Genomic DNA, 25,689 nt, shown 5'->3' with positions numbered 1-25,689 from the left:
TCAAAAACCTCCCAACAAACAAAAGCCCAGGGCCAGATGGCTTCCCAGGGGAATTCTATCAGACATTTAAAGAAGAATTAATACCTATTCTCCTGAAACTGTTCCAAAAAATAGAAATGGAAGGAAAACTTCCAAATTCATTTTATGAGGCCACCATTACCTTGATCCCAAAACCAGACAAAGACCCCATCAAAAAGGAGAATTACAGACCAATATCCTTGATGAACATGGATGCAAAAATTGTCACCAAAATACTAGCCAATAGGATCCAACAGTACATGAAAAGGATTATTCACCACGACCAAGTGGGATTTATCCCTGGGCTGCAAGGCTGGTTCAACATCCGCAAATCAATCAACGTGATATAATACATTAACAAAAGAAAGAACAAGAATCATATGATCCTCTCAATAGATGCAGAAAAAGCATTTGACAAAGTACAGCATCCTTTCTTGATCAAAACTCTTCATTCAGAGTATAGGGATAGAGGGTACCTACCTCAATATCATAAAAGCCATCTACGAAAAACCTACAGCGAATATCATTCTCAATGGGGAAAAGCTGAGAACTTTTCCCCTAAGGTCAGGAACGCGGCAGGGATGTCCACTCTCACCACTGCTATTCAACATAGTATTAGAAGTCCTAGCCACAGCAATCAGACAATAAAAAGAAATCAAAGGCATCCAAATCGGCAAAGAGGAAGTCAAACTCACACTCTTTGCAGATGATATGATACTGTATGTGGAAAACCCAAAAGACTCCACCCCAAAACTGCTAGAACTCATACAGGAATTCAGTCAAGTAGCAGGCTATAAAATCAATGCACAGAAATCAGTGGCATTCCTATACACCAACAACAAGACAGAAGAGAGAGACAAATCAAGGAGTCGATTCCATTCACAATTGCACCCAAAACCATAAGATACCTAGGAATAAATTTAACCAAAGAGGCAAAGGATCTGTACTCAGAAAACTATAAAATACTCAGGAAAGAAATTGAAGAAGACACAAAGAAATGGAAAAACGCTCCATGCTCATGGATTGGGAGAACCCACATTGTGAAGATGTCAATGCTACCTAGAGCAATCTACACATTCAATGCAATCCCCATCAAAATACCATCCACTTTTTTCAAAGAAATGGAACAAATAATCCTAAAATTTGTATGGAACCAGAAGAGACCCCGAATAGCCAGAGGAATATTGAAAAAGAAAAGCAAAGCTGGCGGCATCACAATTCCGGACTTCCAGCTCTATTACAAAGCTGTCATCATCAAGACAGTATGGTACTGGCACAAAAACAGACACATAGATCAATGGAACAGAATAGAGAGCCCAGAAATGGACCCTCAACTCTATGGTCAACTTATCTTTGACAAAGCAGGAAAGAATGTCCAGTGGAAAAAAGACAGTCTCTTCAACAAATGGTGTTGGGAAAATTGGACAGCCACATGCAGAAGAATGAAACTGGACCATTTCCTTACACCACACACAAAAATAGACTCCAAATGGTTGAAAGACCTAAACGTGAGACAGGAGTCCATCAAAATCCTAAAGGAGAACACAGGTAGCAACCTCTTCGACCTCAGCCGCAGCAACTTCTTCCTAGAAACATCGCCAAAGGCACGGGAAGCCAGGGCAAAAATGAACTATTGGGATTTCATCAAGATAAAAAGCTTTTGCACAGCAAAAGAAACAGTCCACAAAACCAAAAGACAACCGACAGAATGGGAGAAAATATTTGCAAATGACATATCAGTTAAAGGGCTAATATCCAAAATCTATAAAGAACTTATCAAACTCAACACCCAAAGAACAAATAATCCAATCAAGAAATGGGCAGAAGACATGAACGGACATTTTTCCAAAGAAGACATCCAAATGGCCAACAGACACATGAAAAAGTGCTCAACATCGCTCGGCATCAGGGAAATCCAAATCAAAACCTCAATGAGATACCACCTCACACCAGTCAGAATGGCTAAAATTAACAAGTCAGGGAACGACAGATGTTGGCGGGGATGCGAAGAAAGGGGAACCCTCCTACACTGTTGGTGGGAATGCAAGCTGGTGCAACCACTCTGGAAAACAGTATGGAGGTTCCTCAAACAGTTGAAATTAGAGCTACCATTCGATCCAGCAATTGCACTACTGGGTATTTAACCCAAAGATACAAATGTAGGGACCCGAAGGGGTACGTGCACCCCAATGTTTATAGCAGCAATGTCCACAATAGCCAAACTGTGGAAAGAGCCAAGATGTCCATCGACAGATGAATGGATAAAGAAGAGATGGTATATATACACAATGGAATATTATGCAGCCATCAAAAGGAATGAGATCTTGCCATTTGCAACGACATGGATGGAACTGTTGGGTGTTATGCTTAGTGAAATAAGTCAATCAGAGAAAGACATGTATCATATGACCTCACTGATATGAGGAATTCTTAATCTCAGGGAAAAACTGAGTGTTACTGGAGTGGTTGGGGGTGGGAGGGATGGGGTGGCTGGGTGATAGACATTGGGGAGGGTATGTGCTACGGTGAGCGCTGTGAATTGTGCAAGACTGTTGAATCACAGATCTGTACTTCTGAAACAAATAACGCAACATATTTTAAGAAAAAAGAAAAAGAAGAAGATAGCAGGAGAGGAAGAATGGAGGGGAGTAAGTCAGAGGGGGAGACGAACCATGAGAAATGATGGACTCTGAAAAACAAACTGAGGGTTCTAGAGGGGAGGAGGGTAGGGGGATGGGTTAGCCTGGTGATGGGTATTAAAGAGGATACATTCTGGGGGGAGCACTGGGTGTTATGCACAAACAATGAATCATGGAACACTACATCAAAAACAAATGATGTAATATATGGTGATTAACATAACAATAAAAAATTAAAAAACAAATGATGTAATATATGGTGATTAACATAACAATAAAAAATAAAAAAAAAAAATATGGGTCCTAAAATTTGACTTAAATTTTCAGGAACTTTGGGACCCTGAGCACAAGCCATATCCTTCCATAGTATCAATTGAATTTAGTGTGTGTGGAGTTATTTGTATACTATAAAGGGGAATTATTATTGGGTTGGTCTAACTGGGCACTTAGAGGATCAGTGGTTGCCTGAGATGATGCACCTTTTGAATGGCAGATCTTGCCTGTTGCATCGCAAGTCATAGTGCGATCTCACAGATGAAAACACTCACACCAGCTTCTGTGCTATCTGGGTAATTAATCAGTATGGCCTTGCTGGAAATGTGTGAGTTGATGTGTAATACTAGAGTAAGTGGCCAAGAAGCTGCTTTTAATCCCTAGATTCTGTTGTATGAAAAATAAACCTTCACATGGATTATAATCTTTTCCTTTACTTCCATTAATCTTAAACCAGTAGATTTCTGCAATGTTCTGTGTTTCTTACCTATATTTGAAAATAAGGTATCTTTGTCGAATATATTTAGAAAACTAAAGACAATTTCATATGGTTTCACTCATATGTGGAACATAAGGAATAGCTCGGAGGACCACAGGGGAAGGGAGGGAAAACTGAATGGAAAAAAATCAGAGAGGGTGACAAACCATGAGAGACTCTGGACTCTGGGAAACAAACTGAGGGTTACAGAAGGTGTGGGTGTTGGGGGGATGGGGTAACTGGGTGATGGGTATTAAGGAGGGCATGTGTTGTGATGAGCACTGAGTGTTATACGCAACTAATGAATGTTAAACACTACATCAAAAACTAATGATGTACTATACAGTGGCTAACTGAACATAATAAAAAAATTTTGTGAATTTTTTATTATTTATAAATATATGTAAGACAGTGCATGTCACTGTCTCAAATATGCTTATACATGATCATTTTATCTAGTTAAAAATACTTTATAATATTTGGACTTAGAGCTCAGGAACTGGGATGCCTAAGTTCTAGTCTCAGCTCTTCCACTAACTGCTGAGATTTCCTCATTTGTAAAATAAGGAGGTTGGACTAGAGACTCTCTAAAGCCCCTTGCTATTTGTATATTGTAGATTCCATGTTTCACTGTTTGATTTTTACTACAGGGGTCCTTCTTCATTTTCAAGACCCAGCACTGCAGTTAAGTGACTTATATTTTGTGGAACCCAAGTGGCTTTGTAAAGTCATGGCACAGGTTGGTGTCTGATATTTTTGTGGCAGGGGGTAATGATTGAAGAGAAGCACAATGATTGAAGAGCATTGAGCATTATAGATTTTGTATTCAGTTAAGGTAGAAAATCCTGCACGTGTAGAATACTGTAGAACAATTCATGTAGAAGACTGCATTAAGTAGAGCTTCATGGAAGAAGGGAAGATGTCTGAGAATTCACTTCAGTGTCGTTGTTTCCAACTTACAAACAGATGTTTACCGCTCTGTTCCACAATGCTTTTCTAGATCCCGGTGACGCTTTTGTTTGGTTATTGATATAGTCAGTTGAATGGAAGCTCTGTGAAAATCGTTGGGGGCAAATATACCTAAAAAATTGGGTTGATGCGCATAAAACCTTTAGCTAGATAACATGGAGGGGAGTTTTGCCTCTTGAGTGGAATATAAGCTCTAAATGCTTACAGTTTTGAAAACTGGATGGTGATGGTTATGGCTGTCCTTTCTCCATTTATATTTCATATGGAAACATTTTTCTTCTGCCAATGATAATCAATTACCAATGAGTTTATCTTAATTAGTTATCATAACCCATCTCTATAGGTTTGCCATAGAAAATGATTCAAGCAGAATATACTAGCTCAGTGTTTCTCAATGTCAGTACTATGGACATTTTGGGCCAGATAATTATTTGTTGTACATTATAGGATGATTAGTAGCACTTTTGTCTCTACCATCTAGATGCCAGTAGTATTGCCCCAGATGTGTCCTGACATTGCCAAATATTGGTGGGGGTGCAAAATCACCCTTCTTGAGATAGTTTAATCATGAACTGAAGAGAGTCGGGAGGCTGTCTCTAGCACATGTACTCACGGGCAACTATTTTGTTTGTGAGCATAATTTACAGTTTGGAATGTGACTCCCTGAATCCCTAAAATAATTCTACCTTTTTACATTAGAATCACCTCTTCTAATTAAACCACAATAGTAGTTAAATTCCCTCAGATAATTTTGAATGATAGTTCCTAAATTTTATCTAAGGGAAAAAAGGAAGATATTTTGGAGAGGGAACTCATTTTGGGCTAAATCCTATATCATGGACCTTGAGAGCATATCGAAACATTACTGCAATTGGCTATTGTAACATGATGGTAATAACTATTTTGGTAGGTATTTTTAAGGTAGATTTTTCTCCTTTTGCAAATATGCCATGGAAAGTGTGAGTCCATTCATCTGCTAAATGGGAATGAAGCTGGTAGAGTGGTCAAGAGCACAAGCTCTGGAGTCAGCATGACCTGTGTTCAAATTTCTTCTATATCTTTCCTCACTTTGTGACATTTTTTAATGCTTTAAGCTTTTGTTTCTTCACTTAAAATAAGGATAATAACAATATTGTTTTTTACATTGCTTCCCTAACTTATTATAAGTGAGAAATAAATGTTACCTAATTTAATGTTTGACCTATTTGGTAATTAAAGATATTATTTTAGGAAATTAAAAAAAATCTTCAAAATTGTAAAGATGCATCCATGTAGTTTTGGAAAGTGTGCCAGGTACAGAGCTAAATAAAAAATATGTGTAGGTGGGTGCGTTCTGTACAGCAAAGGGAGTTTTAAATATACCCTGAATATTTTGTTGTCCTAGATGGCACACTATATCAGAAAGTAACTAAACTCTATATAGTCAAGAAAAGGCTAAAGTTACACTAAAAAATGATGTGCTTCCATGTAAATTGGGAATATTTAAAGTTGCACAGATGTGGATAATATGGGGGGGGTGTATCTTATTCAGTAGAATAAAGAAGTGGTTTGCATCAGAATCACCATCTTTTAAAAAAAGCAACCTTCCACCATAACCACAGTAAGATCCCTGAGGATTCATGCGGTAATTAAGTTGAAACTCCATGAAAGTTCTTATTAGCATAGTTATACTATAAACATGATAATTTAAGTGAAAATTAAGACAAGAACTTGCATAGTTCAAAGTTATATTGAAAGATAGATCTAAAGTCAGTGGAATAATAATTTAAATTTCTTATTAATTTAACAAATACCATATTTTTTATGCTGATATATTAAAATATGTCATTCTCACCAAGACTTAAAGAGAATGAAAACTATAATCAAGTGAAAACAAGAATGACTTGTCTGACATCCATCAGCAAAAAAATAGGAGTATTCATCTCCATGAATCACCAAGGCAAAGGCAGAAACAATTTCATGGTGCAGAAGCTGTAATGAACCTACACGCCCTCTCTGTGCCTCAGACTATTAGGTCACTAAACTTACTAAAGAAGTTTCCATAACTGCACAGAGAAGTTTACAAAACTCATTTAACCATATGGTAAAAGAGAGATGAAAGGCACTTATTGAATTAATCAGGTGGAACATTAACAAGCTTGCATGGCAATTTAATCTTGATAAAAACTTGGGTGAGGAATTTGGGAAATTTTCTGTCTTTGCATGAGGGCACAAATTAGCATTATAAGTTACTAGGCTGAAGGAATATTAAGAGTTCTTTTAAAGGTGATAAAATTAAGATAATGTTTTAGTTTTTTATTGCTATGTAACAAGATACCCCAAAACTTGGAGAAAACAAGTAAAGTTGGAGTAAAACATCAATATTTTATTGTTTCTCACTGTTCTCTGGGTTGACTGTGCTCAGCTGAGTGGTTCTGCTCCACATGGCTTTGGCAAGTGTCATTCACTTGGCTTCCTTCATTGAGCCAGACTGGAAAGCCCAAGAAAACTACACTCACACTTTTGGTGTGTTCGTACTCTTCCATGTAGCCTCTCTTATGGCCAGTCCTTTCAAAGGGTAAGCCCAGAACTTATAAAATGTCAGTTCTGCCACATTCTAATGACTAGAATAACCATAAGTCCCATCCAGATTCAAGAGGAAGAAAATGAATGGATTTCATTCCTTGAATGAATACCATGCATGTGTAGGGAGAGAAGAAATTCATGTGTCCATCTTTGGAAACTACTACAAATAGTGGTAGCACACCATAGATCTAAAAAAAAATCCAGCACAACCCTCTGTTTTAAAATCAATATGCCTAGGGGTGCATGGCTGGCTCAGTCAGAAGAATGTGCAGCTCTTGATCCTTGAGGTTGTGAGTTCAAGCCCCATGTTGGGTATAGACATTACTTAAATAAATAAACTTTAAAAAATTAAAAAATAAAGTCAACGTGTCTCAATAAAATAAATTAGAATTCCAAGTGTACAGTAATGGCTAACATACAAGGGTTCCTTGTGCATTATTCAAACATTTTCTCATGTAATTCTCAGAGCAGTCCTTTTAAATGGTATATGTTAGTCCTCATCTTGAAGATGAAGAAATTGATGGACAGAGAAGTTAAATAATTTATCCAAAGCTACATATTTAGGAAGAAGTAGAGTTAAGATTTCAAACTAAGTAGTTTGACTCTAGTGCCTATAAACCCAACCCCAGGATAAAATGCTCCAAACGTCTTTTTTCCCTAATTCACTCATCCAACAATATTGATCTGACACCTACAGTGTTCTAGATACTGTTCTGGTGCTGGCGCTGTAAGCATAGATAAAACAAGGTTCCTGCATTCATAGACCTGACATTCAAATGGGAGGAAATAAACAATAAATCAACACTTAAAATGTCAGGTGATAGAGTGCTATAAAGAAAATATAAGTTATGGTGGGGAGTTGTCAGACAAGGTCTTAGCAACTTTTTAAAAAATGCCAGAAGAGCAAACAGTTTTCCCTACCACCTAAATTGTAAGAGCAGTATGGGCTATAATGTGCACAATATGGGAGAAGTCCCAAACTGCAGTTTTTATTATTTACTGACATATTTATACATTGTCGTTATACATTATGTTCAGTCAATCATGCTTTCATTGATTCAGTAAACATTGTACGTACCAAATAGAGATAAATAGATGAGGGAGACAAGTCCTTGGGTCTAAGGATTTTACAATCCAGTATTTCACCTAGCTACATGATAATGTACATAACGTATAGTCCTATGGAACTATCCCTTACATGTTAAAGATCTACTAAAGAAATTAAGCACAAGCTCTGCAAAAATTAATTTGGCTAAGTAAAATGAATAGGAATATGTGGCTAGTAATGGCTAACATACGGGGGCTTACTATATGCTAAAAATTGTCATAGGCACCTTGCTTGCCTTACGTATGTTATCTTATTTCAGTGTCATGACAGTCTAAGGGATAGTCACTTTTATTATCTGATTGGAGCTGTGGCTTAAGGAAATTATATACGTTTCTCAAGATAATACAGCTAGTACTAGAGCTTGGATTTGAACCTGGCTTCTTCTGAATTTATACTTTTAACTGCTATGATGATGGTCAAAGCTGAAAGGTCAAAACTTAACTGCTGTGATGATGGTCAAAGCTGAAACTATGGTCTTTACAGTAGTATCATCTGAGTTTCTTGTTAAACAAGCAGATTCTCAAGCTTCATACCAGACCTACTGATCCAGACTCCAAAATTCTATAGTTACACTTTGTTTGAGAATCACTAAAATGTACTATACTGCCTCTCTTCCCATTGATAGAAACCATTTTCTATTCTCTAAATGTAAAGTAACATTTCTATGGCAAACCTGTAGTGAGAACACAGTCTGGAAGATAATTTCCCTATGAATATACTGTTGATGAGACTATAATAAGGATGAGGGGTGTTGGATAGATCTGTTAACTGGAGCTGGGGAAGGCTTAAGATTCATTGATTTCAGAAGATCTCTTTAATTTTGGATTTGAATTCACTCCCTTAATTTAATAAATCTTTTGTGGAGGAGTGATTGCCCCACTGGGGTTCCAGGTTACATAGCTGCTAGTAGAGAAATTAGGTCCTGTGTTATACTTGAAAACATTAAAATTGTTCTGATCATTTTCACTGAGCAAAGAGACAACGAATGCTTTAAATTCAAAACCTCTTAGAAAATAGGGGCACCTGGGTGGCTCAGTCGGTTAAGCGTCTGACTTTTGGTTTCAGCTCAGGTTATGATCTCAGGGTCCTGGAATAGAACCCCAAGCCCTGAGCCCCACATTGGGCTTTGTGCTCAGCAGGGAGTCTGTTTCCCCTCTCTCTCTCTCTCCCTCTGCCCCTCCCCCTGCTCATACACGCACTCTCTCTAAAATAAATAAATAAATCTTAAAAAAAAACTTTTCAGAAAATAAATTCTAGTGATTTTTCATAAGGTTAAATCTTTCAGATTTTGACAGTGAAAGTAGAAGGCTATCCAAAACATCCTAAAGGAATCATTTCACGTAGAGATGTGGAAAAATTTCTTTCAAAGAAAAAGAGATTTCCGAAGAACTACATGTCACAGTACTTTAAACTCCTAGAAAAATTCCAGATTGCCTTGCCAATAGGAGAAGAATATTTGCTGGTTCCAAGCAGGTAAACCTAACCTTAAATAGTCAATTACCCTGTGGAAATTCACCATCTTTCATATGTTTTGTCAAAATAACTTTGGTTTATTATAAATGTATTAATTTTTTTGATTCTTGTGCACACTTTCTATTGAAATGTAGCATTTACTTTTAATGAAAACACTATATTTGACATTTTAAAGTTATAGTAAATACTTGTTTTGTGTATATAATTACTATTTGGTTAATCACTGCTTAAATTACTTAGGAAAGGTAAATAGTGATTTGCGTGTGTGTGTGTGTGTGTGTGTGTGTGTATTCGTGTGTATCCTTACATGGCATTGAGAGAGTTACATTTGACAAGTTCTGGGGAGATAGTGAGTTTTCATCAGAAGAATTTATGGTAGTGAATTTTCTGAGGAAAGTGGCAATACAATGAAGGCCTACATTCTAATCCTGTATTATAGAAATTTTTCTTGTTGCTTTATATTTTCTTATTGCTGGGAAATGTTATAAGGTATACGACATTAAAAAGTGAAAATTGCATTGATTGGTAGATGCTATCCAATACCGAAAATACATATATACTTCTTTTCTGGGACATGCATTTTTTCAAGTTTTATATAATCCCTTAAAACTTGTCTATGCATAACTAATTGTAATAATTTATTTATTAGTGTAAATAGGTTTGCTGAAAAAATGTCATGCATCTGAGTATGAATTTGAATTGATTAAACAACCACTGAATTTTTGAAGAAGGAAGATCATGTCACAAAAACATTATCAAAAAGTGCAATTGCCTAGAATATTTATCTTCAACTCATTGATTTTAAGGAGGAAAGCACTTTGGTTAACATGGTTGGGTGTTTTATGAAGCTATATAATGCTGATGTCCTTTTCTCTTTAGTTTGTCTGACCACAGGCCTGTGATAGAGCTTCCGCATTGTGAGAACTCTGAAATTATCATTCGACTATACGAAATGCCTTACTTTCCAATGGGATTTTGGTCCAGGTTAATCAATCGATTACTTGAAATTTCACCTTACATGCTTTCAGGAAGAGGTATGTATTTAATGAAGACTTAATATTTGAGAAGTTAGGAGGAAAGCATATTAAAATTGTCATGTCATTTTTCACAGAGTTTACTTATCTGTAAGGCCACTGAAAATCAGAAAATAAGTTCATAAGACTTCAGAGTAGCCACGATAAAGACACATAGGCTCACATAAGTTCATGCAGTTTGTCAAAAAGGAAATTTCTCAAGTCCTCACTCAAAACCTATTTGTTTTTATTTTAGACACACTTAGAGTAAGTATGAATATCTTGCTTTCCAGGCCAAAGTAGACTAGAAGCAACAATTTTAGAAGGTAAGATTATGAGGAGTCATTGGTGTATAAACACACATACACACACACACACACACACACACTCACTCACTCACAAATGAACGAAGAAAAACTAGAAGTGACTATCACTGCAAAGCGAGGGAGTTTTACTTAACAAAGGTAACCAGGTTGTGACCCTTCAGACCATTCAGTGTAGAAACTTAAATAGCTCTCTTCTGCTGCACAATTCCTGAGGGATTTATAAAAAAGAATAAAAATGGGTGTTTATAATGCTAGCTCTTTCTTCTGGAAGAAAGGGAGACCTTAGTGCTCCAAAGGGAAAATATCATTTTGGAGGGGTTAAAAATGGCTTTATGCAGGTGTTACTGTATTCTGAAATCAACCTTATCTTGCTTGCAATTAATAAATATATAGGTAGTTATATTGCATTAAAACAAAACATTCAGGAAGTTTTGATTTGAGTATGACAACCAACCTCCTTTTAAGAGTTTTAAAAGTTAATGAGAACTTGGCATGCTTGGGTGGCTCAGTCAGTTAAGTATCTGACTTGATATCAGCTCAGGTCGTGATCTCAGGGTCATGAGATCAAGCCTGCTTAAGATTCTCTCTCTCCCTCTCTCTCTGCCCCTCCCCAGCCCCTGCTTGTGCGTGCTCTCTCTCTCTTAGGTAAAAAAAAAATTTAAGTTATGAGAACTTATTTATGATTCTTTTTCTTCTCTTAAATATATTAAACTATTTAACATTGTGAACCTGAACTCTCTCTTGGGTTACCTACTGGGCATTTTGTTTATTTGCTTGCAAATTAAGGCTAAAATACTTAATTTCATGTATAATGGATATGGATGAGGACTTGTATCATTAACAATTCCAATACTGTGTTTCAAAACAAATATATTTCTGTTAGTTACTTGTGGCATGTGCAGTGATTTTTCTGCTCCTTTAATTTATGGAATAGTTCATAATTAATGGACACATTTGGGTCCATTTAAACTTCTTTCAGAACGAGCACTTCGCCCAAACAGAATGTATTGGCGACAAGGCATCTACTTGAATTGGTCTCCTGAGGCTTATTGTCTGGTAGGATCTGAAGTTTTAGACAGTCACCCAGAGAGTTTCTTAAAAATTACAGTTCCTTCCTGTAGAAAAGGTAAGGAAATTAATTCAAAACTTTGAAATGTACCACTAAAGAAATTTAAACATTTTTTTAAAAACTCTGTAGTTTCCAGCTTTGAAACAATATGGTCAGATAGGGTGTTGATGAGCTCTCCTTTGGATTACGTAGGCTGTATTCTTCTGGGCCAAGTTGTGGACCACATTGATTCTCTTATGGAAGAATGGTTTCCTGGATTACTGGAGATTGATATCTGTGGTGAAGGAGAAACTCTGTTGAAGAAGTGGGCATTATATAGTTTTAATGATGGTGAAGAGCATCAAAAAATCTTACTTGATGACTTGACAAAGAAAGCAGAAGAAGGTAGTGTTGATATAGCTTTCAGATGTTTTTAAGTAATACTTTCGATATTTGTGGAGTTTTGTAATGTAAAAATTATTCTTATCCATAGGGTTGAGTTAGAGGACACTACATTCAGTTAGAGTGACAGCTGAGAAAATGGATTATATCTGTTACCAATAAGACCTTTGTGTTCTAGATTCAGAACATTTTTTGGTTTGAGAGTTTGAATACTGGCTCACTGAGCAATATAACCTCATCTGTGAAATAGGAATACTAAAGCCTACCTCATAGAATGTTATGAGGTTTAAAATAGATGATGCATGCTTCTGGAATTTGGCTATTTTAAATAATGCTGCAGTAAACATAGGGGTACATTATCTTTTTGAATTAGTGTTTTCATTTTCTCCGGGTAAATACTCAGTAGTGGAATAACAGGATCAAATAGTATTACTATTTTTAACTTTTCAAGGAAACTCCACACTGTTTTCCACAGTGGCTGCACCAATTTGCATTCCCACCATCAGCACATGAGGGTTCTTTTTATTTCACATCCCTGCCAACACTTGTTATTTCTTGTTTTTGATTGCAGTCATTCTGACAGGTGTAAGGTGATATCTCATTGTGGTTTTGATTTACATTTCCCTGATGATTAGGGATGTTGAGCAACCCAAATGTTCACTGATAGATGATTGTATAAAGAAGATGTGGGGTATATATATATGTGTGTGTGTGTGTGAGCACTCACACACACACAGTAGAATATTACTCAGCCATTAAAAAGAATGAAATCTTGCCATTTGCAACAAATGAATGGATCTAGAGGGTATAATGCTAAGTGCAATAAGTCAGACAAACAAAGACAAATACCATATGATTCCACTCTTTGTAGAACTTAAAAAACAGAACAAACAAAAGAAAAAAAAAAGAGGCATGAAAAACCCAGACTCCCAGAAGCGAGGTGGGTTGGGAGATGCATGAAATAAGTGAAGGGGATTAAGAGTACGCTTATCATGATGAGCACTGAGAAATGTAAAGAAGTGTTGAATCATTATATTGTACACATGAAACTAATATAACACTGTATGCTAATTATACTTGCATAAAATATAAAATAGGATGATACGTAGAAAAACTTAGCAACTTGCTAACCATGCAATAAGTGCCCTCACAAATGTGGTAAAAGTAGAGAATAGATTATTTCTATTCTCTATAGATGTCAGATAGGTCTAAGGCAGTTCTGAATGTAGTTTGTAATGAGTGAACCTAGGAATAAGTTTTTAACTTTCCAAGTAGATAGGTATTAATCGAACCTTTAAAACTTTCTCAGATTTTCTAGAGAAAAATAAGATTGGTAAGAAAACCTAAAAGTGCAATTAGAAATCATAGGAAATGTGATTTTTTTGGTGCAATTTTATGTACATCCTTAAAAGTTTGTTTTAAAAAAATGTTTTATGTACTTCTCAGGAGACCTTCTAATAAATCCAGATCAACCAAGGCTCACCATTCCAATATCTCAAATTGCTCCTGACTTAATTTTGGCTGACCTGCCTAGAAATATTATGTTGAATAATGATGAATTGGAATTTGAACAAGCTCCAGAGTTTCTCTTAGGTAACTATTTTTGTTGGTTTGAGAATAAAAATTAGGTTGTAATTTTTTCTTATAACCTAGAAAATATTCAAATATATTGTCATAGCTTGTAGTGTCTTCATATATTTGTTATAATGGTTTTTTTTTTCCGGAATGATCTATTTGAAAGTAATATGTTTACAGACATGGAGTTTGCTTTGCACACATTCTTATGGACTAAGTTCGAGATCAGGATGGGGCTGCTGTGGAAGCACACATATTTGTGAAATATGTCCTTGCATTTGCTTTAAGTGCCGGAAATGGGGGAGGCAGATAAGGAGATTTTCAATTGTGTAATGCAGTCATTTTTTAGTCTCAAAAAGACAGAATAAGTAAAGCAAGAACACCTCAAGGTAGTCATAGGAACAGTTTTGTTCCTCAGGATGACAAGAATGAATTCTCATAAAAATAGTCATGAAAAGCAGTTTGGGATGAAAAATTGAGAAGCATTAAGTTGGTGACATACTCAAGTTCTAAGCCTTCTTGAGAGTCATTGGGAACCATGAAGAGCATTGGGTTGAATTAATGTAAAGTATTTGAAGACAGTTCTGGCTTTACTTTGTGGAGTATTCATTGTTGTGTCTGTATATATTTAATTTTAATTAAATTTCCATAGAAAGAATGCCTAAAATGTGTCAGTCAGTACATTAAAATTATTAATAAAGAATGTCCAAAATTTGGGACATGACATGTAAAGGCAAACTGCTTTGTACCTTTATTCTTCACATCAACTGAGAAATTTAGAATGAATTTGAATGCTTTGGAACTCTGGAAGTGAATATATTAGTAATAGTGGATTAACACAAAATGCTGAATTGTCAATGCCAAATCCTAGATCTTAACCAATACCAAACTTGACTTGTGATTCCAACGGTACAGGTAAGTACCAGTCATACTGTAGTCTTTCTCTGAAGGGGTCTCAAGCTTCAGACAAAACTCCCCAAAATAACTCCTAGTAGTGCATTAAGATGTATCTCATATTAATGGACCCTTTTTGAGCAATGTATGTAGAAATGTTCACAGAATTAACTTTGAAGTCCTTGTGAGATTTTTTTTTCAGTTTTATTGATATAATGGACATACAGCGCTGTGCAAGTTTAAGGTGTACAGCAAGTGATCTGACTCTATGTATATCATGAAATGATTAACCACAATGAATTTAGTTAAAATTGATTATCCCATATAGATATAAAATAAAAGAAAAAATATTTTTTTATTGGTGGTGAGATCTTACAGGACTAACTCTCTTATTAACAACTTTCAATATATATCACATAGCAGTGTTAACTGTAGTCATCATGCTGTGCATTCCACCCCTAGTACTTACTTATCTTATAACTGGAAGTTTTTACCTTTGACCACCTCCAAAAGCACCTGTGTTCTGTATCCCATTAATTACACAGAGGAAAGTGTTTATATAATACTCCCATTTTCCAGTCTCACATCCCATAAACCCATAAATTCCATGTTTATTTACAGTTTAGATCAGGGTTTCTCAAACTCTGCACTGTTGCTGTTTTAGACTGAGTGATTCTTTGTTATGGGAGCTGTCCCCCATTGTAGGATGTTTAGTAGCAGCCTTGGCCTCTGCCCACTAGATGTCAGTGGTATCTCCTCCCCCCGCCACCCCCCCAAGGTGTGGCAATCAAAAATGTCTCCAGACATTGCAAAAGGTAGAGAGTAGGGGTAGGCGAGCAACATCACCCTAGTTGAGAATCACTGATCTAAACAAATGAGATATATCCTTCTAAAAACATTTTATAATCAGAGAATTCCCAATATTTTTATGCTAGGGTAATGTGATAGAGATCATTCCTTGCCATTTTCCTTGTAGGGCGGGAGTGAATTTCAGGCCTTCAGTTAACACTTTCCTTCCAAGATAGCAGTTACTATATGACACTTCTTGATAGACTTGTGAATATTAATAGATTTGTTTTATGAAAAGAATTTAAATGCACAGGTGTGGGGTTTTATGTGTCTGTTTGAGGAGTTGTGAGGTGTATTTCCTCTTCAGGGGACTGTTTTTCCAGAGAGCCGCAATAGAAAGGTACTTCAGTGGTGTGATCTGATGGTATTAGGAAGGTTTCCTTGCCTTCAAGTTTCTTTTGAAAATACTTTGGTGTCACAAATGCACGATAACAGTCCTTAACCTTATTTTTACTGTTAGCCATCTGAGATGACAGTCCATGCTCCATTTTAATATGGCAGTGATTCTGAAATAGGGAAGGACTTTAAAAAATTAGAGCTCTGTACTCCTCTCACCTGAAATTTTATGTCTCCTTAGAGTGTATGTCTTCTCTCTGCCTATTTGTTTTTTCTTTGTTGTTGTTTTTTTAATTTTTTATTAACATATAATGTATTATTTGTTTTGTTTTTTCTTTGTTGTTGATAGCTGTCCAGATTGAGGGGAACCAGAACAGGAGCATCTATTAAGTGTCCATCTGTCTTGCCCTTTCTCTCCATTCCCCTTCCACTTGTTTTCTTTCTCTTTTTCCTCTCCTGTTTGCCCAATCTTGCTTTGATTCAAATACTTAACTGATCCGATAGGCTTCCTTTCTCTCCAAAACTCTCAATACCATCAGTATTAAATAATGGTTTTAGAAGTTGGATATTGTGTACTGGAGGGAAGGGATGGGAAGATACCAAGGCTGAAAATATACAGACAATACTTTTAGCATGTCTACAATCTAGTAGAAATATGACATATGCTCAAATGAATACTATTTTTATTCTTAATGTACAGTGTTTCTGAGCATAAAATAATATATGCTTACATATACTTAGGGAGATGAAAATACACAATACAAAAACAAAAATATTAAAAAATACAAAAATCTAAGCTTCTCTTAGATATATAATTTCACCACTTAGAAATAACAGATCTCAACATTGTTCTGTTTCTCTGTAGATTTTTTTGAGTTCATTCACTTATGTCGATCAAGTGCTTGTATTTCAAAGTACTATATGAGAACCATAAATACTGTACAAATAAGGATATGTTTTATGTCAGTGAAGAGTAATAGTCCATGGAGTTGATGATGGTCGATTTCTCAGGCTTTGGTATCTCAATCGGAATTGTGCTTTACAGACTTGATAAACACCAAGAGGTTGAGATGATGGAGCAGCACAGCTCTTTAAGTGACCGCAGAACAAGGGTATGGAAGCCTGAAGATACAAAGCATGTTCAGGAAATTTTGGCTATTCCAGTTTTCCAGAACAGTTGTTCTCAACCCTGGTTGTTCATTATTATCACCTGGGGAATTAAAAGAAAAAAAAATCGTAATGACCAGTAACTCCTGTGATTAATTAGGTCAGAATCTTTGAGGGTGGACTCAGACATTGGTGTTTTTAGAAAGCTCCTCGGATGTCCTGTGCAGCCCAAACTGAGGGAACCACTGGGCTAGAGCCCAGAGAATGAGCAGCAGGACAGGAAGAGAACCACAAGGGGAATTCGGAGCTACAATATGGATTTGTCCCTGGTTTGGGATCTTACTTAGTAGACAGCGTAGCATAATTTGTTTTTGAACAAGAGAGTGACACAATCAAAGTGTAATTATAGGGAGATTGATTTTGTAGGAGAGGTAGACTGCACTGGGGGAGATGAACTCAGGAGGCCACCACAGTCTAGGCAGAAAGCACCAAGGGCATCAAGTGGGTGCGGTGGAAATGGAAATGGAAAGGAGGCAGGGGCAAAGAACTAAGATGATTTTTCAGTTTTGACCCTAGAATGACCGTGAAAAGAGGGTTGTTTTTTTTTTTTTAATCAGATATATAAGGCAGAATAAAAACCAGTTTGGAGACAAGATGATGAGGGTGGCTTCCAATGGAGCATAGTTGAGATTTGGAGGGGCAGGCCACTGATCTCCAATGTAAAGTTGTAAATATAGGATAGAGTTCAGAAGGTGGCTTGTGGCTATAGATGAAGATGTGAAATACTCAACATATACAAAGAGATGAAGTTAAGGAGTTGGTGAGGTAGTTGAGTGGGGAGAATATAGACAGAAGACGGGAAGGCTGGAACAAAATCTTTAGGTGCATCATGGTTCACAGAGTAGAAGAAGGAAGAGGAAGCATCAAAGGAGAATTGATTCAATGAAACAAATGGGTCAGATTTCTGTTCACATTTACAACATATGTAATTACAACCAATATAATTTATCTAGCTTTTCTGCTTGGACAGATTAACTGAAGTGCTTTGTACTTTCTTTTCAAAAGGTGATGGCAGTTTTGGATCTGTTTATCGAGCAGCCTATGAAGGAGAAGAAGTGGCTGTGAAGATTTTCAATAAACATACATCACTTAGACTGTTAAGACAAGTAAGAAATCCAATAGTATTGTTGCATTACATTGGACATTGGTAATCTCCTGGAACTCTGGTTTTGCATGTGGTTGTGAAAATGCAAAATGACCACATTTCCCCCAAGTCTACCTGAGTTTAGTTACGAAATCCCACCTTTGTCCTTTCCTCATGGAGTAAAAAAAAAAAAGTTTGTTTTGTTTCTCCTCTTGAAAAATGGAGAAAAGACAGTATTCTGAGAATTCTTGTCCCAGTCATCACAGTTACACCCCAAGTATAGAAGAAAAGAGGGTACCTCTTTTGAGGTCCTGTATTTCAGAGGAACTCAAATCGTATACACAGTGGCTCATTTAAAAATTTCTCTTGGTTTCACTTCTATCACATGTTCTTTTCTCCATAAGCACTTTGTGTTCAGGATGGTGCTGTGCACTGAATGACTTAGGCCTGTGTCACTTAATCAATCTCTATGGTAATGTGGGGATGGTATTACTTAGAATAGTCCCACCTTTTCCTGAGGCTGGAGCTGGGGTCAATACCCCCTAAAATTCATAGTCTGCTTGGGTGAGGGTTGGATAACTCAGCAAAAATCAAGGTACCCTTAGGAAGAAAGAAAAGTGAGTGGATGTTGAATGCAAAGCCATCGGTGGTCACTCTGGTACTGTCTCTGATGTTGAGTACTCCTGGGGATTTATTCTATCTTCTGAGTCTTTCCTGACAGTAGGAATGAGAGAGTGAGTCAGGGTGAGAGCAAAGGTAAAATCCAATTTGAATTCTGTAATCGTATGCCAGAATTCAACTGTATTTTTTAAAAAATCTATGCATTCTTATTTAAAAAATTTCAAAAAAAGAAAAGTAATTTCTGCCTAAATCTGAAACTAAATGACTTGTGTAAACTTTAAAAAAAAAGGCACAATTACAATATATTAGTTATTCTGGATAATGAAAATAATTCCATGTCTGTGTAAAATATCTTGGAGTAATTTTGTTAGTACTATCAGAAGTTACACTGTGGCTCTAGAAATAAGTTAAGAAACATTTTACATATAGAAGCAAGTCTATGAAGCAGATCTGGGCACAGTCTCTTTCAATCTGTAGGCAATTGGTTGTATAAATTGATTTTCAACCTTGATCATTAGTCTATAATATATGTTTCAAATTTTATGCAGTGCTCAGGGAACCCTGTTGAAAATCAGAACACTAAGAATGTATACAGGACTGAGTAGTGTATAGGCAGCTCGGTGACCCAAGGAAATAATAGGAGAAATAGTAGCAGTAGAGTGCGTAATGTGCTTGTTGTTTTTTTTGAAGGATTTTATTTATGTATCTGAGATAGAGAGAGAGAGAGAGGGAGAAAGCACAAGTGGAGGAGGAAGGGTCAGAAGAAGAGAGAGAAGCAGACTCCTTGCTGAGCAGGGAGACTGACACGGGGCTCAGTGTGGGGCTCGATTCCAGTACCCTGAGATCATGACCTGAGCTGAAGGCAGATGCCTAACTGACCGAGCCACCCAGGCACCCGTGCTTGTTCTTAAAAAAAAAAAAAAAAAAAATAACGGAGGGGCGCCTGGGTGGCTCAGTTGGTTAAGCGACTGCCTTCGGCTCAGGTTATGATCCCAGGGTCCTGGGATCGAGCCCCGCATCGGGCTCCCTGCTCTGCGGGAGGCCTGCTTCTCCCTCTCCCACTCCCCCTGCTTGTATTCCCTCTCTCGCTGTCTCTCTCTCTCTCTCTCTCTCTCTCTGTCAATTAAATAAATAAATAAATAAATAAATAAATAAATAAATAAATAAATAAACATCTTAAAAAAAAAAGGAAAGAAAAGGAAAGCACTTCAGTATCTGATGCTGCATTTTGAGGGTCATTCTACCAGTGGTCATGAACTGGGGCTGATCATTAGAGTCTCCTGCTCCTTTCTCCTTGAAATCAGTGAGCGCTTTTTGAGGATAGAAAATTTGAATTAGGCTTCTTTCTGCCTGGGCCTCTGAAAGTGAACAGACCTAACTTGGCTGCTTCTCAGTTTGAACCAACTGAGCTGATCAGACAGAGGAAAAAAAGATTTTTATCCACTAAGGAAATATGATTGCAGTCTGGAGCTTTTGTTCTTGGAAAATCCCTGCTCAGGGTATTCAGCTTTTCTTCTTCAGCTTGCAGAATTCTCCACACTCCCGTTTCCTGACAAAGGCAGTTGGCACTGATACTCCAGACTTTGAAGCTGATTGCTAAGAGGCAGAGCTTCTGCAGAAATCACAGTTTAAAACATTAATCAATTTAATATCACATGAACTATAAATTTTAACTAAATTTGGGTTTCAGGGTAAAGTGAAATATACAGAGTGAAGTATGTATGGCATTCACAGTCCACGGTATCAGTAAAGGAGATTGTAAAGCCCACAGGATGTGGGCTAGGAAGAGGGCTACATCAGAATGGAGTCCTCTCTGTTCAAGCTAAAATGGTATCTCTGACTCCTCGGGGAGACGTTGTTGCAGCTGGTGATTGCTCTAGTGAGGGTGGTTCAAGGCAGGTCCTCTGAGAAAATAAGTGTTTGAGCTCAGATTGGAATGAGGAGAAGCCTTCGCCTTGTGAAGCGTGAAGGGGTTCAGAGCAGAAGGATCAGCGTGGGCAAAGCCCTTGCGGCTGGAATGAAGGAGCCGGGCACGTGCAGAGAACTGAATGGACACCAGTGTGGTGGAAGAACGCAGCATTAAGCTTAGAGGGTTTGAGAGATGGGCTGGGGGCAGGTCAGATCAGGCCCTGAAGGCTGTGTAAGTTACATGGGGTTTTAATCCAAAAGTAATAGGAAGTTATTAGACAGTTTTCAGGAGGAGTGATACCTTATATCCCTGTGGGCTTAGACACTCTCAGGAAACTTGTCTAGTCATGGAACCATTAATGATAGGCAGGTTGTACCTCACCTGCTAGTTGCAGTTGATTAGAAGCGGCTGCTCAGAATCCTGGGCCGAGGAGTACTCCGTGGCCAAGTAGGATTCACTAGGTAAGAACGACATGACCTGGTAGTGTAACCACAGTGTGTGGACTGTCCCTGCATTAAATCTCCTGAAAAACACAGAGCAAAAGGAAAGACAGAACTTAACATGTTTGTTCAAAATACAGTTTTAAAAAGCCATTTATTCCTGAATATGTGGAAAATACAAAAAGACCAGGGAAGAAATGGAACATTTGCTGTAATCCAGTTTCCCAGAGAAAACCATGCCCAAAGTGTCGAGACACTTAGGAAGGAGATATTGGGGCTGTAGTACGTTTTTTGTTTTTTACTTTCCCAGGAGCTGGTGGTCCTTTGCCACCTCCACCACCCCAGCTTAATATCTTTGCTGGCGGCTGGGATTCGTCCTCGCATGTTGGTGATGGAGTTGGCCTCCAAGGGTTCGCTGGACCGCTTGCTTCAGCAGGACAAAGGAAGTCTCACCAGAACCCTGCAGCACAGGATTGCACTGCATGTGGCTGATGGCTTGAGGTAATTAATTCGGTCATGGGGTTTTCTACTCAGTATGTGACAAGAGTGAGCCCGAACTTACTCCCAGGCTTGGAGAATAGCACTTTCCAGTAACATTAGGTCCCAGTGACATTTCACAGACAACTTGAGGGAAGAACTACCATTTCCCTGATCAGATTTTGTAATTTCATAAAGTAAGAGTGGGAAGGCCACACAGAACCTCCTAGATAGTGAAAGGAGAGTTTGGACCCAGGAGTCCTGCTCCACAGCTCAGGATGTTAATGCTGTAGTGTCCTCCTTCCCCTAAAAAAATATGTTAGGTTTCAAAGTGTCAAGGAAAGTGTCAGTTCTCATGGATAATTCTAATAAGGAAAGATTGGTCTGTATTTCTGAAGGGGACTGGAGTGATTTGACTATCAGGGGCACACCCAACCCTGTAGCCAGCTGGCCCCAGAAGGCACAAGAGAGTGGAAAGGCCATGGTCTTTGGAGACAAAGGGACTGGGAGAAATCACTACTCCATACACTTAGTAACTGTGATTTTACACCTCTGAAACCCTTTTTGTTAGAGTCTGTAAACTGTGTGTGACTAATACTTAATGCGTAACATTTCAAGGACTTTTGTGATAATTGAAGACCTCCCAGATTAAAGTCTGGATTTCCTCCTCCTCCACTGGCCCTCACGTACATATTTCACCATGGAGTAGTCCTTCGTTCCAAAAAGTTTGTTCATTGTTTGTCTTTGTCACTAGAATGTCAGGGCCACGATAGCAGGGACTTGCCGTCTTGTTCACCTTCCTATCCCTGGCACTTGGGACAGTGGGCCCTCAGTAAATATCTGTTGGCAGTAGAGGGAGTGGGGAGAGAGAGAGTAGGGAGTGAGGGAGAGAGGGAGGGAGGACAGCAGTACCTATTCCTCTATATGGGACTGCGTCTTTTCCTCTCAGGCAGTCTCCAGAAATGTAAATGGAATGAATGGTAAGGAAAACAAAAACACTGCTCATAAACAAATAAAACCAAACCAAGAAGATATAACTTGATAGTGTATAGAGAATAGAACAAGAACATAAAATAACTCTTTTCTGAAAGAGTCCAGAAACTACTGAAAAACTTACAGATTATTAATGAGACAGTGTTGTGGAGGTTTGGGTTTGGCTGGGTATATCTGCTTTTGAACACCAGGGGGAACCGTGTATTAAATTAATCTAGATAATGTGCAACAAAGTCTCATGTATTTCAGAGCTGGATCAGTAGCTTTCCTTAATTTAACTAAGACCAGATCCTAATTTTCCCCTAATTCTTCCACATATTTCCCAAAATGTTTATTTGGAAAGTGAAGAATTACTATTTTTCATTCACGACTGTTTGAAAGACCTCATCTCTGAGATAACTTACTCTGGTTCTCTGAGACTTTAAATAACAAATCCAGCAGTTTCTGATGAAGTAAATTAAACCTCAGCATATTTTCCTTTAATTTGCCTGATTTCTTCTTAGCCTAATGCCGGGACAACTTTCTGGATCTTTATAAGAGGCTAGTAGATTTTAGTAGCTTTCTGTCTTCTACCAGCACTAAGTATATTTTTTAAAACTCAGCATTAGGGATTGCCTCCTCAAATATATTTCAGCATAAAACTATAACTACAGAGGTAGAAAGAGACAATAAAATCACACTCCTCTGGAGTCCCTTAAATGATGGAGCTGTTTAGAGGGATGTATAAGAACTTCTTTCACATTCCCATATTCTTTTACAGTAGTGCCTACAACTATTAGCTTTCATTTCTAATTCAGTCCTCTCCCTAAGCTCTTAATCATAATTCTCAATTACCTATGAAGATGTGGTCACCTGTATTTCCCATAAGTTTCTATGTTTCATTATTTACAAAATCGAGTTTCCTTTCTCTGCTACGTCCTCCTACCATGAATCTGCTCTTTCCCTTGTATCTCCCACTTGCTGACGAAGAGCATTGTGGTCACATCTAGGCTATTCCTCTCCTCCCAAAAGTAAGTATCCATTTGACCACCAGGTCTTTGACTATTTCACATTATCTTTTTTCATCGATTCATTGATTTTTATGCTATTACTGCTGCCTTGGTCTAGAGAATTATCGGAATTATCAGAATATTTCTCCAAAATAAAAATCTAATTATGCTTGAAATTCCCTGGTAGTTCCAAATTATCTGTGAAGTATGTCTAAACTCCTTGGAGTAGCATCAAAACTCTTTGTGTATGCCTGTTTCCTTTCTCTCCATCCTCCTGCCTTTCCACTGCCCTCACTCGCCATTCTAATCATGCTGAAGGTCTTGACTTTTCATTGACATCCATGTCTGTTTTGGTGTTTGTCCCCAGATTTGTCTGCCTACAGAATTCATTTTCCTGTAGAATTTGCTCATATACCATCTCCACAGTGAAACTCAACTGCACCATGAAGAGATGGCTTCTCTAGCACGTGTTCCTTGAGTTGGCTCTATGCAAGACTTTGTGTTAGGTGCTAAAGAGGCAAAGGCAGAGATTTTATATATATATATATATATATAATCTTATCAAGGTTGAAAAGTTACACTCTAGTGGCCGAGTCTGCTTTGCTATCTTTACATCTGTTTTTCTCCCTCTGGCTTTCCTAGCATTTGGTACTCACCACAGTTCTGCAACCCTGTTTGACTACCTGTCTCTCTTTCTAAAGTGTGACTCCTCAAAAGCAGAGATTTAATGATGGCTTTATATCCCCTGGTGACTGACTGACCTTCTTAAATGCCCAATATATAATTGTTAAATGAATGAATGCATCTCATTTTTAGAATTTTAGAATAATTCTACTTAGGGTGAGATAAAGTTTACTTTAAATTATCAGGAAAGGGTTTTCCTAGCAACACTGGTGATATCACAATTAAAGAATGACTGACAGCATTTAGACCAGTTTACTTTAATAAAATATTTGGCAGTGATCATTGTCACATAATGCATAAATTATGGCTGAATTATTTTCAGTAGGGCAAGATCTGTACTTGTTAATATATCAAAAACTATTTTGCTAGTCTATTAGTAAGAAGCTATTAAAACTGTACTTTTTAAGATTAAATTCTATAACTGAACATTTTAACTAACCCAGTTAATCTTTCCCTCCCACTGACATTATTTCAAATTAAGTTTAACTATTTTTTTAACCTTTGAGAAGTATTGTGAGAGAGCCTATATTCTATAAATATTCTGAAAGAGGCATGCATTAGGAAGGATTTGGATGCTATTCAATTATACATGACTTGGCTTTAACTTTTTTCTTCTTAATCTCCCAGCTTTTCTCTTCAGCAAGTCAAGGGTAACTAATGGCCTTTCAGTAAGCTCTTAGTAAATTTTTCTTTCTAGTCCATTACTTATTGTTAAGGTCAACTTCGTTAGTACATTTATCTTATTTTTCAGCCAAAAATATGTAGAGCAGAATGAGTAGGCCTAACGTCAAATGTCCTGACTACATCCTAGAAGAGAAAGAAAGTTCTGCTTCAGCTGATGCAATTAAATGATACATACACTGTAGGCCATCGTGCGGTGGGAATTTCTTAGCATTGCTGCCACTCTGCTCATGATCCCTCTAACAGTGATGGTAGTAGGTAATGGAGTAAATATTTATGGATATAATGTGAACCCAAACCAAAAGCCACAAACAAAAAAGATTTAAATTTACCTCTGTTAAGTTCTGTAAAATATTGTCCTTTCAGGATAAGTCATAATTTACCTGTGAGATCACGTGGAGAGCTATAGCAAATTTGACATCATGGAGCAGGGAAGACAGTGGGGGCAGGGGGGATCTGAATTTTGTAAGGAAAGGTGGTAATGGAGTTACTTTAGTTGTTGGAGCACAGAATGGACAAGACCTGGTTAAGATTAAAACTTTATTTTGTTTTTTAATCTTTACCTGCAGTGTCCAACTCTACTGCTTATGTTTGATTGGATCAGTCTCTAGGGGGAATGACTTTAACATCATCCAAGATCACCTTTCCCAAGACATTGTTTTACTCATTCCAACTCTC

At 37.4% G+C, this 25,689-nt stretch overlaps 1 protein-coding gene across 6 annotated transcripts in view; it reads left to right on the top strand.

The window, feature by feature from the left end:
* Positions 1-25,689, top strand: part of LRRK2 (leucine rich repeat kinase 2) — a 141,248-nt gene that overhangs the window by 83,625 nt on the left and 31,934 nt on the right. For all 6 annotated transcript variants that reach the window (XM_025879596.2, XM_073877694.1, XM_025879595.2 and 3 more), the window contains 8 exons: positions 4,059-4,147; positions 9,336-9,523; positions 10,403-10,557; positions 11,842-11,988; positions 12,124-12,315; positions 13,759-13,905; positions 18,139-18,239; positions 21,498-21,688. In XM_025879596.2, the coding sequence (XP_025735381.2) occupies positions 4,059-4,147; positions 9,336-9,523; positions 10,403-10,557; positions 11,842-11,988; positions 12,124-12,315; positions 13,759-13,905; positions 18,139-18,239; positions 21,498-21,688 (1,210 nt within the window). The remainder of the gene's footprint in view (positions 1-4,058; positions 4,148-9,335; positions 9,524-10,402; positions 10,558-11,841; positions 11,989-12,123; positions 12,316-13,758; positions 13,906-18,138; positions 18,240-21,497; positions 21,689-25,689) is intronic.

Source organism: Callorhinus ursinus, unplaced genomic scaffold, assembly GCF_003265705.2.
Source record: "Callorhinus ursinus isolate GAN/ISIS: 27379988/994484 unplaced genomic scaffold, GSC_fseal_2.0 scaffold27, whole genome shotgun sequence".
Taxonomy (NCBI): domain Eukaryota; kingdom Metazoa; phylum Chordata; class Mammalia; order Carnivora; family Otariidae; genus Callorhinus; species Callorhinus ursinus.
Note: the sequence above shows the minus strand (reverse complement) of the source record. Positions and strands in the feature narration are given on the sequence as shown.